Source organism: Coptis chinensis, chromosome 1, assembly GCF_015680905.1.
Source record: "Coptis chinensis isolate HL-2020 chromosome 1, ASM1568090v1, whole genome shotgun sequence".
Taxonomy (NCBI): Eukaryota; Viridiplantae; Streptophyta; class Magnoliopsida; order Ranunculales; family Ranunculaceae; genus Coptis; species Coptis chinensis.
Window position 1 is genome coordinate 65,838,618 of NC_141456.1, and position 19,838 is coordinate 65,858,455.

At 34.8% G+C, this 19,838-nt stretch overlaps 2 protein-coding genes across 2 annotated transcripts; both read right to left on the reverse strand.

The window, feature by feature from the left end:
• Positions 1-5,593: 5,593 nt before the first annotated feature.
• Positions 5,594-7,568, reverse strand: LOC147524986 (protein FAR1-RELATED SEQUENCE 5-like). Its single transcript, XM_086577601.1, has 4 exons — positions 6,300-7,568; positions 6,030-6,098; positions 5,752-5,931; positions 5,594-5,656 (listed from the first exon to the last, which is right to left on the reverse strand). Exons 1-4 carry the CDS (start codon positions 7,551-7,553, stop codon positions 5,594-5,596), a joined length of 1,566 nt encoding a protein of 521 aa, XP_086433727.1. The 5' UTR covers positions 7,554-7,568.
• A 20-nt stretch (positions 7,569-7,588) lies between these two features.
• LOC147524987 (protein FAR-RED IMPAIRED RESPONSE 1-like) lies at positions 7,589-8,392 on the reverse strand. The gene has a single exon (XM_086577611.1). It carries the CDS (start codon positions 8,390-8,392, stop codon positions 7,589-7,591), a length of 804 nt encoding a protein of 267 aa, XP_086433737.1.
• Positions 8,393-19,838: the final 11,446 nt, after the last annotated feature.

A 19,838-nucleotide genomic window follows, 5' to 3' on the forward strand; every position in this document is an offset into this window, starting at 1 on the left:
TAAGAATTAGTACTGTTTACGTATTTTTGTGCATTTCAGGACTTGAAGTTGATTATGTGACTAAAAACACTACTTTTGCATGGAAAACGAGTCAAGATGATTGCCAAAGAAGTTCTACGTTTAAAGCCCAAGAATCATGGAGAAAAGCCCTTTTCAAGGCCAGTCAAAGTCAATCCGGGTAGAAAAAGAACAGAAAAGTGAACAAAACTTCAACAGGTCGTATCTTTGGGCTCGAGCCTCAGAATTGGGCCTACTTTATGTCAAAAAGACCAGCTCGGAATAAGATTTCTAATGGACCCATCCTTTCCCCAATCAGAGCTGTAAAGGTGGACAAAAAAGGCAATGATCGAAGCAATTTCCAATAGCTGTGGCTTTTTTAGATTTAACTTAATGGACTTTGGGCTTACATTAGAGGCCCAAAGTCCCCCTTTTTGACCTATGCACAAAAATATAACCCTAACCCTCTCATATATAAAGATGGTTAAGGCAAAACACTTCATATACCTTTTTTCCTTAGTTTATAATTAGTTTTTTTTTAAAAAAAAATAAGCTAGGGTTAGGCTGACTCCGACCTGTATTATATTAATCAGTAACCATTTCGTACATAAATTTGTCCACTCGCATCATCATTTATAATACATTATAATCTCTGATCTAATGGGGAAACAAATTGCAATACAAAATCAGTTGAATCATGAAGGGACGCTAGGTAGTTTATAATTAGTTCTTAATTAGTTTTTACTTTCTTTAGGGTTAGAATAATGTTAGGTTGTAGCCACCATTAATTCCCATCAATAAAAACTTTAGTTCTTCAATTAATTTGTCTTTTCAATTATGTCTTTAGTTTATTTAGTTAATATGATTCCAATAAAACAAGTCTAAACCTCCATTAGAGAAGGTTTATGAAGCCATGTGAGGATGATTAACTATTAGTGTTATTGTTTTGCAAATATAAACTTCATGTTCTTCGTTATGAGTAACTAGAGATAGAGCTCATAATGGAGAACTAGAGTTTAGAGCCACCACCAAAGAGATTTGTAGTGGAGCTAAACTCTCATGTTAGTGAAGCCTTGATCCGAGAGGACTTAGTGTTCACTAGGGACTAAAACAAGCGATTCAATACTAACTAATAGTCAATCGAATAGCGTGGTGGATTAAACCCCTTCCAATCATTGTCACCAAATACGGCGTTTTTTTGAAAAAAACGCGTTTAAAACCCGAGATATTGCCAAGGCGTCTGGTTCCAGTTTAAAACCCGGGTTTTTCAAAAAAACGCGTTTTAAACGTTTTAAACCCGTTTTAAACTTAAAAAACGTTTAAAACCCGAGATTTTGAAAATCTCCCGTTTAAAACTTTTTTTTTTTTTTTTTTTTTTTTTAAACGCTAGAAAAGAAAAGGATTTTGGAGTTTACCTTTTTGAAGAGTGGGCGTTAGATTGACTTATTGAGACCGTTCTATTTTGCTTTGGACTATTAATAATTAATTGAAAATTTTAAAGTTATTAACTTATTTGTAGTACTTAATTATGCCATTATGGTTGGTAATTAGTAGTATCTTATTTTGAGTAGTGTTTTGGCACTGAATCTAAAACTTATAGTATTTGGATGAGTAATGATAATTTGATATTTTCATGTATTTGAATTTTCTTTCATTTGTATTATTATTATTTTTATTTTATGTGTCTATTTTTTTTTCCACTTTTATAGAAAATCAAACTCTTTATCTATTATATTATTTATCATCGGTTTTTACCGTTTTTTTTACGTATTATACGTTTTAAACCCGTTTTACCGTTTTAAACCCGTTTTTTATGCCCCACGTTTTTTTACGCTTTTTTTTCCGTTTTTTTCCCGAGACGTTCCGTTTAAAACACGAACTAAGTTTTTTTCAAGTACACCGTTTTAAACCCGTACCGTACTTGGTGACAATGCTTCCAATACTTTCTCTTGTCAATTGAAATCACTATTTTTCACCTCATATCTACTATTTTGACTCTCACTAGTAAAGCATATTTCTAATCTAGACTCGTATTCAAGTAGTGTACGAACTAGTGTGGAACGAACACGACTACTCTCCTCTTTATCAACATGTTTAGAGAGTTTTATTATTGATTGATTAACATTATTTAGTACTGTTTTAACGATTGTTTTAACACCTATTAAAGTTAGTTATCACTAGTAATTGTTGTTGGGTAGAGATATGTCAGTGGAGTATGACACTGCTTCTGACATATGTGGAAATTATATTGTTCGGTACTATGGAGCCGAACGGAGAACAAAATCGTTGTGCTCTACTGATATTCATTCCAAGTGACCAAAAGTTTGCACTTGATCTTAGTCCAGTAAATGAATATTAAAAAGTTCAAAACACAAACAAAAGAGGATAAACAAAAATAGGTTACAGATTAATTGTCAAGGACCATATAGGTATAATTGTTTGAACCACTCACCCTTTTGATCAGATACATCATACATGTTATTCTTCTATTTAACTACTATACAAATTGTTGCCACTGTAGATCACATATATTGAAATTCTTCTGTTCAATCGGTGCTAAAGAGACGAACAGAGCCAAATGTGAAATTAGAGTTTGAAGTATGACACATTTGGTGCCATACATGTATGAAGTGCTTGCAATATTGGAAGCTTTGGAAATAGCATGGGAGCATGGATGGGTAAACCTCTTGATCGAGTCGGAGTGATTAAGGCTTTTTTGGTATTGGTAAACTGTCTTGGTGGCTAACATAAAGGTGGGAAAACATCAAAGGAAAGGTGGTCAATCGTATCTTCGCCAACACCTGGAGAGAAGCCAATTTCTTGGCTGACCTTGCCGCCAACAAAGCGATCACAATGTCGACTACTAAGACCTATCTTTTTGAGGGTAGACCCGCTTGGATGTTCAAGTGGGAATCTCCTCACTTAGCATACTTTAGGTTTGTGAACTAGAGGTAGTGCACATGATTGGTAATGGTATGGAGGATCTACCTAGTAGGGAAGTCATATCCATTACAATGATGCAATCCCCTCTATATAGGTTTTCATGTTTTTTATATTTTCTCTTTCCATGTTCTACTTCTCTTGTAACTTTTCATTTTTACTTTAATAAAATTTCAAGCTCACTTAGCTAAAAAAAAAACAATTTTTCTATAGCAACACACAAAATGAACTGAAACTTGTGAACACACTGACGTGGCACTTGAGTTCACGTGCCCTCTAGTCTTTACTCTTTTGCTATCTCTTTTCCTTATTTTTTTTTTCTTTTTTCTTTTTTTGTGTTTCTTTCCTTAAAATAAAACCTGCGTTTCTTTTTTTCTTTTTGTGTTTCTTTCCTTTCCAGAAAGAGAACCCGGCCAAGGACCAAAAGAGGAATCGCTCTCAATTTCGCTCTCTCCAACAATCAGTCACCAACTCACCATATCACCAATTCTTTTCTATTGTTGTTGCCCTTGCTATCCACTTGTTACTTCCCATTCATATGTAGTTCAGGTACAATTAATCCACAATTAATTTGGTTTATTTTGTGATTTTATTTCGATATTTGGCTTGTAGTTGAGGTAAATTTGAATTTGTAAGTTTGGAATTGATAATTGAAAGTTAATTGGGGTTTCTTTTATTGTATTAATTAATTGTTTGTGTCAGTTGTAGATCAATGTGAGTTGAGATGAGAGGAGCTAATGGTACCTCGCCTAGTCCAATGAAGGCTAGCCGCTAGGCGATTATCTAATTTATTGTGAGTTTTTGTTTGACTGATTTCCTCCTATCCTCTCTTCTTTGTAGGTTATCTGATTCTCATTGTAGGCTATCTGTATACAAGCCAAAACTGTGAAAGCCTAGAAAAATGCATGCCCAGTTCAGATGTGGTATGATTGCATCGCAGTGCCTAAGTACACGATCTAAGAGATCATTGTATCGAGTAGTTGGATCATAGTCTCTTACTATAAAAATGGTTGCATGCGCAGCAGCACCAACTATGAGAAATCCACCGATCCACATGTGATGCATGAACAACGAAAGTTATGTACCATAGTCAGTAGCTAGATATGGATGAGGGGGCATGGAATACATATGGTGAGCGACAACAATGGCTAAAGAGCCTAATACATATCTCGCCGCAGCAGCCTTCCATTACAAGTCTTTCATCTCTGTCAACGAGGCATTATACTTTTCTAATAACAACTTCTTGCAGCCTAGTCATGATGATGATCTTCTCATGTACGCTCGGGAGGCTAAACGCCCCTTTCAGCTCTTCGCCCATCTAATTGGAGTTACCTCTCCAAATTTGAAGGTTATTACGCCCATCTTGATGTATTTTACATATGCTCTTTAAGTTCTTACTTTTATATTTGTTAGTGTTGAGAGTTAACAATTCTGCCCATAGAGTATCTTGTTAAGCTACTACTACTTGAATTTCCTTTGTACTAATTGTGCATAATTTTAAAAACTTGTTCATTTTATCATTCCAAGGAATAAGTGGAAAATGTTGTTACTAATTCTTCTAAAGTTCTTTGAAAAGCTTGTTGATGGGAGTTCTTTTGTGTATGTTTCTACTTGAGACAATTTACACTGATATTCTTGGAATTGAACATATGATTTAAACAATGATTGCTAAATGGATCTTTAGCTTAACAGGCAAAGCGCTTGGGATTAATATGAGGCACATGCAAATACATATCCCAAGAGATGGTGGTTCAAATCCACTAAGATCGTTAGAGTTGAAACAAATGCCAAATTAGTATTGATGGCATGTATTTGGTTTCTTGTGTCTTGTCCTTGAAGTCGAGTTAATTCTCTTTACAATCAGTTAACTCTTTTGAATTTTTCCTCACTTGAATATTCTTAGTGTTCAAGTTTAGAGCTATTTGCAGAGGTGTGCTCAACTATGTGACCCCTTCAAGCAGATGAGCAATTTAGATAGCCTTGTTCTAATATCTCCTGACTAAGTCACCAGTAAGTCGGTATGTTTTGCGATTTTTAATTTTTGACATATATGTTAAAAAAGGTTAATTGATACCACCCAACACTTAAATGGTTACCCCTCGTTTTTTGATTGACTCCAAACCCACCCTTTTTTTTTTTACCAACACTTGTGTTGTGCCCCCCACATGATCAGCCTTTACCCATCTAACAAGAAACATACATCTAACAAGAAAGATAATTTTAAAATTAGTTAAAACCAAACTAACACCATCAATCATCTCTACTCTTTCTACCAGTAAGAGCAAAATACCCAATCACAACACAAACAGTTGCAACAATATTACCCTATTTAATAACAATCTTGATCACAAACCCAACAATATCTTTAGTAATTTTCCTTCCTTCAAGAACAAGTGCTCTTCTAGGCTTACCAACAAAAGCAAGTAGTACTAAAATAGTGACCCAAGTTACAACAGTAGCAGGTATAGCAATAGCAAGAGCAGCAACCATAGAAAGCAAACCAAAAACAGCACCAAATAAAACAGAATCATAAAGAGCTGGCCACCCAAAAGAAGTAGCAGTACTAGTACTAGTACAAACACACCCATGTTCTTCTTTTGCTCAATATTCTTCTTAACAGTGATGGTGTTGGGTTTGGTTCAAAATACTCATCAATTCATAAGTTTGGATCATTATTCATCTCATTCAAAAACCCCTTCCAAAATGTGTAATCATGAGCCTGCAACATTGTGAGAATGCCATTGCTTGTTACTAAATAAAATTGATTAAATGAAGTACACAAAACAAAACAATCATATTAGTAACAAATGATACCTCGACATAATTTTGATTGATCATAGATGATGGCATTGGAAAATCATTATGTGAGACAGCAAACTGGCTAGGTATCCCTCTAGAAGCATCAAATTGGATAGATAACTGATCGTGATTTGCATCGAGACAACTAGATACATTTTGTGAACAATGAGGGATATGAGATTCGATTTCTTTCTCCTGGAAGATTAATAAATACAAAAACATCACTTAAAAACAGACTTACTTTAATTTTTTTAATAATTGAATTTACATAGAACTAAAGTGATCAAACTCACATGCAAAGAACTGAAATGGCTAGAAATGCCTTCTAAACCATGAGGGAGCTGAGATGCATTTTCGTCATCCTACACTTTTAATAATTATAAATAAAATGAACTAATAAGAAGCATAGCTCATAATATACAAAATTAATACATAGAACAAAAGTATAACATAATTGACTAGTTTACGCACCTTTTACTATTTTGTTTCTTATGTTGTTGCTGCACATATTTCTTCGTTCTTCCTACAATCCTATTGCTACATGGTCGATCTTTATGACGAACCGAGAGCGGATCAAGAAAGGTAACACTTCCTTTGCTATTACAATCAATAGCTCTCCTAGTTGATGAAGTTAGTTGACTATTTGCATTTTTTCCAGCATTGTTCTTCAACTCATTAATAAACGATTCAATCCAACCCATTGCCATTTGAGTAGCATCTTCACTTTCTATAGCCAACTCTACCCCCTTATAAAATGCATTACACAATCTATCACGACGCTCACTCTCAGGATTCATAGCCCAATTTGAGTAAAGAATTTTAATCTTTGTGTGACATCTATCCACATCTTTTCTCCATCGGCGAATGATATATTTTTTTGGCACAATTTCAAACTTTTTGTAAATCAGGACTGTTAAACAATGCCTGCATAAGATCCCTCGAAATTCAAATAAGCGACAAATGCACTTAACGTCACAATCAACAGGGTTAAACATAACAGTAAAAGTGACATCTTGTTGTTTTACTCCAACCAAGTCCTCTTTAACTTCATACCTCTCAATGTCTCCATTTTCCTCAATGCGTGACAAAGTACAATAAAGCTTACCCTTCATCTCATCCTGAACCTCCAAAAATTTCTCATTGGTGTAACATTTTTGGAATTGTTTCTCAATCTTGTACTTAGTTATACAAAGAATAGAAGCTCTAAAAGTATCTGAGTCAGCTTTCTTCTCCTTTTCCACCTTTGTTCGCAAAGCATTCTCGTATTGTTCGACAAACTGCTTCAAAGTAGTCTTTGAGTTAACATACCCATCGAAGAACGCATTCATGCTCTCACTTCTTTGAGTGGTAGACATCCCCACCCAAAATGCATCCTTTACAAAAACAGGAACCCAACGATGTCGCTCAATAAATAAACCACTCAACCACTCATTTTTCTCAAGGCTAAATTTCTCAACGAACTTAATCCAACTCATTTCAAACCCAGCGGTAGTTAAAGATTCATAAACAACAGACTTCATACAATTCTTAATTGACTGATATTCCTTATACCCCTTCAACTTCTCAGGAATTTTTTTCATAATGTGCCACAAACACCATCTATGTCTTGTTGTCTTTGGAAAGACAATTTCAATAGCATTCTTCATGGCTCTATCTTGATCAGTTATTATTGCATTTGGGGCACAATTTTTCATACATGAAAGCCACTTGGAAAATAACCAAGTAAAAGTCTTTGTATCCTCATTTGAAATCAAGCCACATCCAAACAATATTGAATGACTATGGTGATTCACCCCAACAAAAGGGGCAAATGGCATGTCATACTTGTTTGTCAAATATGTTGTGTCAAACGTTATAGCATCACCAAACTCCTCATATGCGCCCTGCTCCTTGCATCTGCCCAGAATAAATTTCTCAATCTACCATCATCACCAAAATCTATCGAAGAGAAGAAGTTACTATTGTTTTCATGCATTTGGATAAAGTAATTTTGGACAGCTTCGGCATCCCCATACCCAAGTCTCAAGCGTCTTTCTTTTTCAACAATATTATAAGCATCTTTCATTAAATAAGGCACATTCTCGTAACCACCGGCTTCATTAACAAGTGAATAATAACTTTTACTTGTTTGAATACCTGATTGATCGTGTAACACAAGCTGCCTTTTTGCCGATGGAGGTACTTCTCTATTTTGCTTAAAATATCGTGCTTTTCCCGGGCTCACCACATGATTGTGATCAAGAAAAACGGTATTAAGTTTCCATTTTCTATCAGGACACAGAACAGAACAGATTTTAGCATTGCAGTTAGTATTGCATATGGGTTGCATTTTGAACACATTCTTACCTTTACTCCTTGCTTTGCCCTCTCGACAACACATCAAAGTAATATATCTTGTTACACCATTATCATCTTTTCTTGAACTCCTAATCTTCACAGAAAATCCTTTTTCATTGCCGTATTTTCGGTAGTACTCCAATATATCATCAACAGTATCAAATGTCATTCCCACTTCTGGTTTATTCAAGGTCTCTTGAGTAACTTCATCATTTTCATCTCCTTCATTTTCCCTCTGAAATTCTACATCCTCCATTGCATCTCCTTCAACATCCTCATGATATCTATTCAAGTCAAAGCAAAGAGGTTCATTATCCATTTCTGATCGATCATAGAAAAGTAAGAAGAAATGGGTTCGACAACTAACGACTTAGATGGTGAGAGCTAGAGAGAGAGAAGACATTTTGTTCTCACGTACTGGAGAGTGGAGAGAAGATAAGTTGAACAGTTTTCATAAACTACGTGACTTAAAAGTCTAAAACAAATTAGTAAATCTACAATGCGCATACCTTTAAATGCATGCCAATGAGCACAGATCTAGACCACACATCTGTCATCTTCTAGCATAAAGATGAGAAAATGTACTAAGGGTGAAACCGGCATAAAATTGGATGAAATTTTGTTTAGGTTTCCCATTATTCTGTAACAAGAAACTCGTGCCCAGACTCCTCTCCCCAGTCTCTATTTTTGATAACTCTCTCCTCCGTCTCTCTTTACTCATTGACAAATAGGCTTTGCTTGCATTTTCCTTTTCTTGGTACTATCCAATCTAACAAAAATAATATTGAACTTATAACCTAAACACAAATACACACAAAGACACAAAGCTTATCTTTGAGGCCTTCAGCACGCTAGCTTTAGATTTCTGTGGATGGAAGGATTATGACATCCTATGGCAAAAAATGTACGAACTGCTCTTCCTCATGATGCAAGGAGGTATATCATTTACTTGAACCTTGGTTGACATAATAGTTGAGACTTATATTATCAAGTGTTGCAAGTTATTATTTTTCTCTTGTATGATGTTAATTAATATCAGAAAATTATTACTTGCCCTTTGTAAGAGGTTTAACAATATGTTTGCCATGTTACAGAAAATTATCACGATTCATGGATACTAAGTGACACAATGTGTTTAACTTTTTGATGTTTTTAATTTACAGATGTATGTAGGAAAATTATTCACCTCTTTAGCATTGATTCTAATTGTTTTTTCAGGATGGATTGATGTCGCTATTGCCAAAAGTAGTTGATCTCATTCTTTGGTCAAGATATACCCATCATTCTTTGCGGGTGGTATTGTGGATGGGCGTGGTTATGTTGCTGCTTTGGCCCTTGGGGCTCAGGGCATCAGACTTGGCACTAGGTGAGCGGTATAATGGTTCTTTTTCACAGAAGCTAAGGTAACAACACTGTAATGAAAGTTGTTCTATCTGTGAAGGAGATGTTTATAGCAAAAAGTTAAAGTGATAAAAGTCCTCGTTCCATAAACTATGTATAGAAAGCCACTTAGGTTTCATAGCCAGGTTCTGATTTCATTTTTTTTATTTACACACTTATCATTTAAACTACTTCAGTTTTTTGCTTTTTAAGAAGCTATCGTGCGACCAGTGTCCAGGTTCCAACATAGACATGCAGTCTTTAAACTGGTGTGCTAGAAAAGATATGATCTTACATTAGAATTTGTTCCGTTATTTACAGATTTGTCGCAACTGAGGAAAGCTATGCCCATCCAACATCCAAGAGGAAGTTGGTTGAACTAGATAAAACTGAATATACCGATATATTTGGCCGTGTAAGGTGGCACGATGTTCCTGATGAGGGTCTTTTCGGACCCTTTCTTAACTCGACTTGAGGCTTCTTCCAGATCATGAAAATGAGGCAAACCAACCAATCATTGGCCATACTACGATACATAGAAGGGTTGGCTTCTCCTAACTTTGTGTACCGTTCTAATGAAATATTTAATATTTTCAACAAGTTGTTATATTTTGGCTTGCATATGTTTTTTTTTTATGTAACGTCATTTTATTACACAGAGATGCAACACATATGATTGCAAGTACTATTCTATTATGTTATATATGCAGCAAGCCAGTAGTCATGATGAAAAATTGATGTTTGATATGCTTGATTCAATTATTCCATCCCCTTTCTGCATAATAGTTTAATAGCATCTCAACTTGCATATTTTGACCTGCCGTGTGCTGAATAACCCCAAATTGTCTACTATTTCTGAACGAAAAGGCTTTAAGGCAGGGTAGTCCTGTTCTAAAGTTCAAGGAAGCGATGCCTCTTTCTACATTTTAGCGTGTTATTTTCCCACATTCAGTTTTTTAGAGCACAATACAAAGAACGCCTGTGTGTCAAGTTATTTCCCTCTTGATTTGGTGGGAACATAACGGTGTTCCTTCGGGACTTTGAATTGCATTACTTACTTGAAATAAAGCTCGGATAAACTAAAGCTCTTGGAATACATGAGCAATCTAATTACCCGGCGGAGCGCATACAAGCATACCTTGATGAAGTCTATTTTCACTTTTGCAATGTTATAACTTATATCTATCTTGAACCTTTTTAAAGTGAATCTCCTACCTTTTCCCTCATCAAATCACCCTTAAATTGATTTTCTTGTACCCTTTGTATGTATATCAGATCAATACGACTTATGATATCTGAACTTGTTACTTATCATATGGTGAATGTTTGTCTTTGTCAATGGATCCATAAGCTCAAAAGGGTAAGAGCGCTCATTATTTGAGAGGCTGATGGTTCGAATCCATCTAGATCTACTTCTAACTAGTATACTGCATTGCAGTGGGGCGTGAGCGTAGTATATCATTTATTTGGCTCTTTTTTTTTATATATAATATAATATATTTTATTTATTTATTTATTTCCATGACTTGATTAATTATTTGATAATTAGACAGATAAATTAAGAAAAATAGAGTATATCATTGTCTAGTTTATTGCAAGTGTAACAATATTGAATGAATATTTTTGCTAAGGTTATTTTATTGCGTACTTGAATCAACAGTCGTGTATTAACATGTGTAACGCTTTAGCACGTACACAGAATTATATATCAATGCTTACATGTGTGGTAAATGTGAAGAAGTAGACCTTTATCCCAACAATGAAAGAAGCGAGTAGGTGTAATCAGTCGGGGTTAATCGGGATTAATCGGACAATTTTTGGACGAACTCACTTCTTGATTTTTATCACAGGTGTGGTGATTTGGAGATGGCTTGGAGAACTTTCGACAAGATGCCTAAGAAAAGTGTGGTATCATGGAATACCATGATCTCAGGTATTGCTTATAATGGACAAGGCAAGCTTGGGTTAGAAATGTTTGAGAGGATGAGTGTGGATCCTAATGATGCAACATTTGTAGGTGCTCTGCGTGTTGTGCCCACACAAGAATGGTGCCAAAGGGCCTAGAATTGTTATTTTTTATAACAGAGAAGTACAAAATCAAACCCAGACTCGAGCACTATGGATGCATGGTTGATCTTCTTGGTCGCACAGGGTGTGTAAAGGAGGCTCTAGAGTTAATTAAAGGAATGCCAATGATGCCAAACGCTGCTATATGGGGTGCACTGCTCAGTGCTTGCCGAGTACATGGACATCTAGAACTTGCAGAACACGCAGTCAAGAAACTAATACATCTCGAGCCGTGGAATTCTGGCAACTATGTATTACTATCCAATATTTATGCTGAACAAGGTAAATGGGATAAAGTGGAAAAGGCAAGAGTGATAATGAGGAAAAAATGTATCTTAAAAAGTGCGACGATGAGCACAATCCAATGAGTAGTGCTACAATGGAGCTCTTAAAGTTGGAGTGTTTCATTTTAGTATGGTACTTGAACAAAGAAGTGTAGGCTTGAACAACGTGAATTGAAAGAGAGATCTTGCTACTCGAACTTCATAAGAATTCTGCATGAAATTTTGTTCACAATTCTTTTTCTCCGGATATCTTTTCAAGGATCGGTAAAGAATTCCTGCATGAGAAGTTTTCAGCAGAATCATAGATGGTGTGCTTATATTCAACAATTTGTTCCAAAGCAAGCATAAAAAATTTCAGAGGCTCAATTTGGAGAGAAACTTGTTCAATGTTAAAAAACAAGTCTGGGTAAAAATACACAGAAGCAATTACACTTGTACATCTGTCTAGATATTCTTAATTACAATGCTGAAAATATTTCTCTTGGAGACTCGAATGTCCTTGGTGAACTATTTCTCTTGGCGGTGGTAGAAACAGGATATCTACTTACCGGACTTTGTCGTGCCGATCTTTCATTCTGATCAAGGATATACGCTTTAGATTGTCATAGCTTCGCCGAAACAAAGCGTTGATCTTCTTGCTTTTCGGTTTCCAATGACCGCCTTTGGCATGCATTGCGGCCCAAGATATCCGCTTAAGAGCTCTAAGATCTTTGTCCGATTGCTTGAACTCAAGCTCCTTCAACCTTTTCTTAATCTCGGCATTACCACGTAAGATGAGCCACTAGTTCCCCTAGGAGGGCTATCACGACTCGAAGGCAGGTTTATGGACAAGATGACTACTATCCATCCGCCTCGACGAGGGAACCGTGAATTTGGCAATGGTTTTTCGCGGACAAAGATCGGGATTTCTTAATCGTGGTGAAACAGACTCCTTAAGGTAATTTCTCGGGGAGATTGAATTTTTCTTGCAATCACTTGTTGTTCTTGATGACTTTGACAAAGAATCATGATTACCACCGGGTAGATAGAGGTCCTAGTCGGCCTCGTTGAGCCTTCATTGGCTGCTAAGGATTTGGGGGTAGCTTCCAAGCCCATCAATTTCGCCACAACAACGTGATTGTGCTTGTGACTTTCCAACCCTTGATGTGTATTTGAGGTTCTATTGAATTGCCACCACCGTTTTGGAAATCCCCAAAAATGAGTTTGATTTGGAGTCCGATTGAGAACCTCTCATAGAACTTTGCACGCTATCCAAAGAAAGCCTTGGCAGCTCTCGAGTTTTGTGTTGGATTTGAAGGTGTCTCGGGAATCAAAAGAAGAGTGAGGTATTTCACATCCATCATAAAGAGAGCCGAGGGGTGTCCTTTGGTAATTGAAAAGGAAGTTAAATGCGGAACTTCATACGATGATGATCTTGGCGGTTCTCTTGTATCATGAAAAAATCTTGGGCCTCTTGAAGTTTAGTGAGGCCATTGAGGAGGATCAACAGACACCTTATACTTCCCATTGATCCCCTCTCAATAGATTCATCTACAGATATGTTACACTCAACCGAGGAGAAGAATGAAGATGAACAAGAGGAAGATGAGAAAGAGGCCCTTTGTCGACTCCATAGAAACTCTATGATTCTCAATCACGTTCTTGCTCGAATTTTTTGTCCCGCAATTGCAAGAGAACTATATTATATATCCCTCACATAATATTATACAGATTCCAAATACACCAAAGTGAAGCCGTTAATAGCTGAGTTAAGTTTTACTTTAGCTGTATCGCAGGTCACTATGACACTCATCTCCATGGTTGCTATTCTTTGAAGTGAGAATGGACTGTTAAGAGAGAGATGCATGGCTTAGAATATGAGAAAAAAATTAAAATGTTAACATACTTGAACTTGGTAATACAACAAACGAAATGGGAAATAAAAAGAAATCACAAGTCCATTAACCCTTCTTGAACAAGCAATTTGGCCTACAGTCTAGAAATGTATATAGGATAGCTTACCAGTAAAGAGGACATCACCGATTAAAAATAAAATTATGTATCCATAAAGTGATTTTGTAGCAAATCAAACATTTCTGGACTGTAGGAACAAAAAGCGTTGCAACATGAAAAGCTAAAAACTTCTAAGCAACGGGAAATGGATACGTGTATACCTCAGAAATGTTAAGTCACGAAACAAATGAAGAAACGACTAGAGACGTGGGGGGTTTGAACCTTGAACGTGGGGGTTGGGAGTTCCGAAAAACCTCCAAAATAACCTCAGCAGTTTCTTTTCAGCTAGTGTCTGTTTACATTGAGTTCGTTTAACTCGTCAACATTTTCAATATATGGATTCGCGGGCTTTTCTATTTCAGGCTTTTTTTTTTTTTTTTATCTTTTGGGCTTTTTTGTGGACTTAAATTTGAGTACTGCTACATGGACCTACTTTTTAGATCTACTATTGAACTCACTATTTGTATGAAGTTGGTTTGCATTGCAATACACACACATACATATCTCTATGTAAATCAATGATTAGGACTTTTGACACATCAGTAGGTTCAAATAGTAGGTCAAATAAGTGGGTCGATGTAGCATTATTGTTTAATTTTTTTTTTTTTTTAAACAAACAAACAAAACCTGCAGACCTTGAGTATTACCAAACAGCAGTTAACTTTATTACACAATGATTTTTTTTATTTATCAGATACACATTGAAATTACTTTAGTCAAATCAGGCCAAGCCAAGGCAATATATTCTAAAAACAATAAATTAGCCGCAGGCCACAAGTTCTTTTCAAAACAACTCTAGAGGATATGATTTTTTTTATAATCACTCACAAACAATGAGCTATGAGTACGAATAATGAGCTATACATCAACATGAGCAATGAGTACGAACAATGATTATTCATATCTATAATGATTGTTCATACCTATTTGGGGGGGTTTATACCTCAACCTGAGCTATGAACAATTATTGTTTATATGAATACTCATTGTTCATAGCTATTTAGGGTATGAACAATCATTGTTCATACTCATTCATACCTCAATATGAATATAAACAATCACTGTTTATACCTTAACATGAGTTATAAGTAATCACTATTCATAATGTATAAGTTCATATCTTAACATAATGTATACTCAGTAAGAACACATATTGGAGTATGAATAATCATTGTTCATAAGTTCATATCTTAACATAAAGTATAATCAGTAAGAACACATATTGGAGTATGAACAATCATTGTTCGTACGTATTTGGGGAATGAATATACATCAACATAGTGTATGAAGCATAGTACAAAATATCGCGATATATCGTGATATATGGCAATATATATTGAGATTTCAACAAAGGATAAGTAAATATCGCGATATGCTTATAGATATTTACAACTACAAAAATCAGCGATATTTTTTATATTTTGAGATATATTGCGATATTTAAGGATATTTGGCGATATTTTGTGTATGTAATAATTTTATTTAATATTTACCATTATATTTCAAATAAATATAAATTATATATCATGATATATCAAGAAATTTCCATAATATAATAGATACTTGTCAATATTTTAGATATGCCCACGATATTTGCATATGAAACAATGTCAAATATCTATTAAGAAGGGGATATATCCACGATACATATACATAAATCAGGAATCGATATTTGCCTTATCCTGATATTTTGTACTATGGTATGAAGTATGTTAACCTATTTGGGTATGAACAATCACTATTCATATATCACATAAGGTATGAGCAATGACCAAAACGACATAAAATGCAAAATCGGAAAAAATTAATTTCAAATCCGGGATATTTGTCATTACACGTCTTAAAGTAGGTATTTTTTCTAGGACTATTTAATGAGTTCATTCTTTTTCTTTATTCTAATGCATGTAATGACATACGGTCTTTTGATTAATATCGGTTTGAGATCATTCTACAAGTATTGCTAACAAGCAATTAGATGCTTCAATTCGTTGTGGACGCTCGGTCTCATTCCCTAAGTTCATGTTCATATTCATTGATCTTATGTTTGTATCCTTTCAAATTGAATGTTGTGTATCATATAACATTCAAGTAATAGGTTTACATCACTTTTCTATCCTTTGTTGTTTTTTTCATTATATTTAAGTTATCTATATTACCCAAAAATAAAACCAAGTTATTCATATAGTGCCTTTGAGATGGTTTTTTTTTCCTTTGGGTAAACAAATTATTCAACATTTCAACATAAAAAGTAAGACTGTAGTTCAACTATTCAAGGTCTTCAAGGTATCAAGGTAATGGGCCTGAGCTTTCACTGCACGTACTATCTCAAGTTAATCCATATTATACATTGAAGATATGGTCGAATAAATTGTGGGATTATAAGATGAGATTTCCATCGATGACCATGGTTAGAGAAGTTCACTATAGGTTGGGCAATGAAGCTATATACGTATATTGACAAAGGCCACACTAATAAAGCAAGTTTTCTTTTTCATTTTTCTTTTCTTTTATGAAAGATGACTAAACATGGTATACATTAGCTTATGCAATTTCAGTTTGAAACTTGATTAAGGTATATTTGATTTTCATTTCAAAAACAAAATCGTTTATAATTAAGGTATATATGTTTTCCTTTTGACTGAATTTGCCTAATTAGATCAAGGATTTCAACTCACCTTTTCTCCATCATCGGTGTTCAACGTCCAAAGTACATATCAAGGAATATAATCATGGATTCATGGTATTTCTAAAGTTGCTCCTAGAAGCATGCTCATATATAAGGAATCGTGTAACTTGCATATTCTCTATTAAGTGGTTTTCGGTGCCAATGCATGAACGCCAATATCAAAACACATTGAAGTAGTACCACAATTGAACTTATTAGAAGATCAATGTTTTCAAAGTGGCATCCACGCTATGAATGAGGAATTGGAACAAGTCTATGTACACTCCATTACGGATGAACAAATTGTTCTCAATACATATTCTCGGCGGGGAAGATTTTCTAAGGCATATTCAATTAAGGGTATCACAATGACACTAACAAGTTCAATTTAAATGTCAAAGAAAAAAAAAGGGTAATTCTGTTGTAAAAATTAAATTTACATGTATTCATTTAATTATGACTCGAAAGTATGAGCTACGGGTTAAATTCTAGTTTAAGGATCGAAATGAGTGTGCGGAACACTCATTGTTCATACTATACATTAACATAAGCTATGAGTATGAACAATGACTCTTCCTACCTATAATGATTGTTAATACCTATTTGGGGAGGGGAGGGGGTCATACCTCAACCTGAGCTATGAACAATCATTGTTTATATGAAGACTCATTGTTTATACCTATTTTAGGTATGAATAATGAGTGTTCATACCTCAATATGAGTATGAACAATCACTGCTCATACCTTAACATAAGTTATGAGCAATCACTATTCATATTCCCAATCATTATTCATATCTATTTGGGGTTATTGAGCAAACACATAAGCTGATTTTACTTTCCTCCTAAACCAAAAATTGTCAAATAAAAATGTTATTGAACCCCTAACTTAGTTATTTTTCTTTTCAACCAAGGTTGAAAATATCGTCCGATATATCAATATATCGAAATATGGGTACATGATATGGAAATAATGTATATCGATTGACTTGGATCGATATATATTAGTAATATATATGATATATTTGATATATATCGATTGACTTGTTGACTGTTTGACCGATTATATTTTCTTGTTGATAGATAATTCTCGACATATGTCGTTATATATCAATGATATATATCGATATATAATGATATATATTAAAATTTTAACTATTTCAAAAAAGCTAGAATCTCTAAAATATTGATATAGACCGTTATATTTCGGTTTTGGGTGTGTGTGGAGCTATGTTGCACCGACGCGGACGCGGACACAAACGCGGCGACTCGGTTATATCTCAAAAATGTAGGACGCGGAAATTAATTAATATTAATAATTTTATTTTATATAAATTGAACATTAAAAACTAAATTAAATGTATCAACATTTATAAATTCAAAACTATTAAAGATAAATAGCCACAAAATTAAGTTTAATATTTCCTAATCAAACTTTAAAAACATGTCAGAAGTTTTAATAAAACAAAAAATGAAAAATTTTAGTTTTTTAATATTATTTTGATTTATTTTTTATTTGTTTGGGTCAAAATCCGCGTCCTGACCATGTTGACCCGCGTCCGGAATGCGTCCAGTTTAGTTGACCGCGTCTTGATCGCGTCCGACGGGCGTCCATGTCCGCGTCCGCATCCGTCGCGTGTCCGACTTGGACACAGCCCATGGGTTAGTGCGTCCGTGCTTTAGAGATCGACAGATATGGAAAAATTGGGCCATGTGGATTTGCCCCGTTACCCACATTTCGGATGAAGTGCAATTTTCAATTTTGTTTCAGTTTATCGGAATTTTCAAAATTTCAAAACTTCAAAAAAATTAGATAATTTATTTTCGGCTTCCCCCACACACCACGCCCAAACCCACGATCCGCACACACCACGCCCAAACCCCACGATCACCATGTCCCCCTTCCACTTTCGAATGGATCTCCTTTGCACATTCTCTATTTCCACTCCATTTATTACCTCCCTCCCAATTAGAGACATCAACCATCAACAGTCAACGGTTGTTCTCTATTTCTTTTTTTTCGGCGTGTCAACACTAAAAGGTAATATTTTATATGTTCTATATGTTTTATGCTTTAGTTCTTCATGTTTAGTTAATGAACACCTGCTATAAATTATTCTCTACAATTATTTCGATATTCATGCATGTAAGACCATAACATATTACCCAAAAATGTAATCTAGTTACGTAAGTGGTTTTTTAGTTTGTTGTCTATGTTATAGTGACCAATTTGACAAGAGGCGTTGACCATGGTAATTGGTTCATATGCTTTTGAGTTGAGTTTTATATGTTGTAGTCTCTAGTCCGGAACGATCTTATGTCAATGAACCCTTGGGAATTCAACGCCTGCATGCGAAGAATGATGTTATCTTTGAATCTTGTTCCTTTCGGTTATTGATTTGAGAGAATGTGAGTAGGACTCTTGTAATTTGTTTAAAGAGAGCCTTTATTTATGTTTACATACTGTCTCACTTTTAAACGTTATTGAATTTATATTTGGATGGAAGGTTGTTTTCAGTAAGCATGCCAGAAATCAAGCAACTCAGTGCGGTGTATGTTCGTCCCTGACATAACTAATATATTCTAAGAGTGAAAGGTAGACTATACTTAGCTCACTATTCCCGTGAAAATTTCAATAAGTTATGAAAATAGAGTAACTAGTTAACTATTTTCTGATTGCTAAAAATTAAGCTAGATAGTATATGCAATGTTGATATTGTCCTAGGTCTAAATGTTTTTCTTTATTTATTTTTTCTCTTAGATTTCCAAGTTCCAATGGATCGACTAGGAGGAGGAGGTGGTGGGATGCGAAGATGAATTTGTATGCAATAAAAGAGTACCTTGATGAGGCTTTTATTGGCATAGTGTCTCATATCAACAATATTGAGAAAAGAATTCAATTGATTAAAGAAAAACAGAAATTTGCAAATGATGCAAATATTACAGATCAAGGTGCTAGCGATGCTTCACCCGTCACTCTTGGACTGATGAAGGAGGCAATGAAAAGAAAAGAGAAGGTAAATTCGTGTAAAGGTTTTTATGATTAAGTAGGAATTAATAAAATAAAAAATTGTTGAATAGTGAGATGTTTTTTGTAGGTAGAGTATTTGGGGATGTTGAAATACCTTCCTATACTCATTGCTACTTTCACTATATGGATAAACACTACTACATAATGGCACATTTACCACGGTAGGGGAAAAGTTTTATACCACTGTTCTACAAAAAACAGTGGCAAATATATTTATACCACGGTAGAAATTTCTCTAGTTATTTGTTTCTTTAGTGTATCACTGTTCCATATAAACCGTGGAGTCTAGTTTGTCATATGCCACAGTTCCAATTATTTATGTTTTTTAAACTAGAGTACCCCACCGT

Coding starts and splice junctions, on each gene's coding strand:
- LOC147524987 (XM_086577611.1), bottom strand. CDS start 8,392: ATGGATAATGAACCTCTTTGCTTTGACTTGAATAGATATCATGAGGAT.
- LOC147524986 (XM_086577601.1), bottom strand. CDS start 7,553: ATGCCATTTGCCCCTTTTGTTGGGGTGAATCACCATAGTCATTCAATA. Junction 5,932..6,029: donor GCCATTTCAGTTCTTTGCAT/GTGAGTTTGATC, acceptor TTAATCTTCCAG/GAGAAAGAAATCGAATCTCA. Junction 5,657..5,751: donor TCAATCAAAATTATGTCGAG/GTATCATTTGTT, acceptor ACAATGTTGCAG/GCTCATGATTACACATTTTG.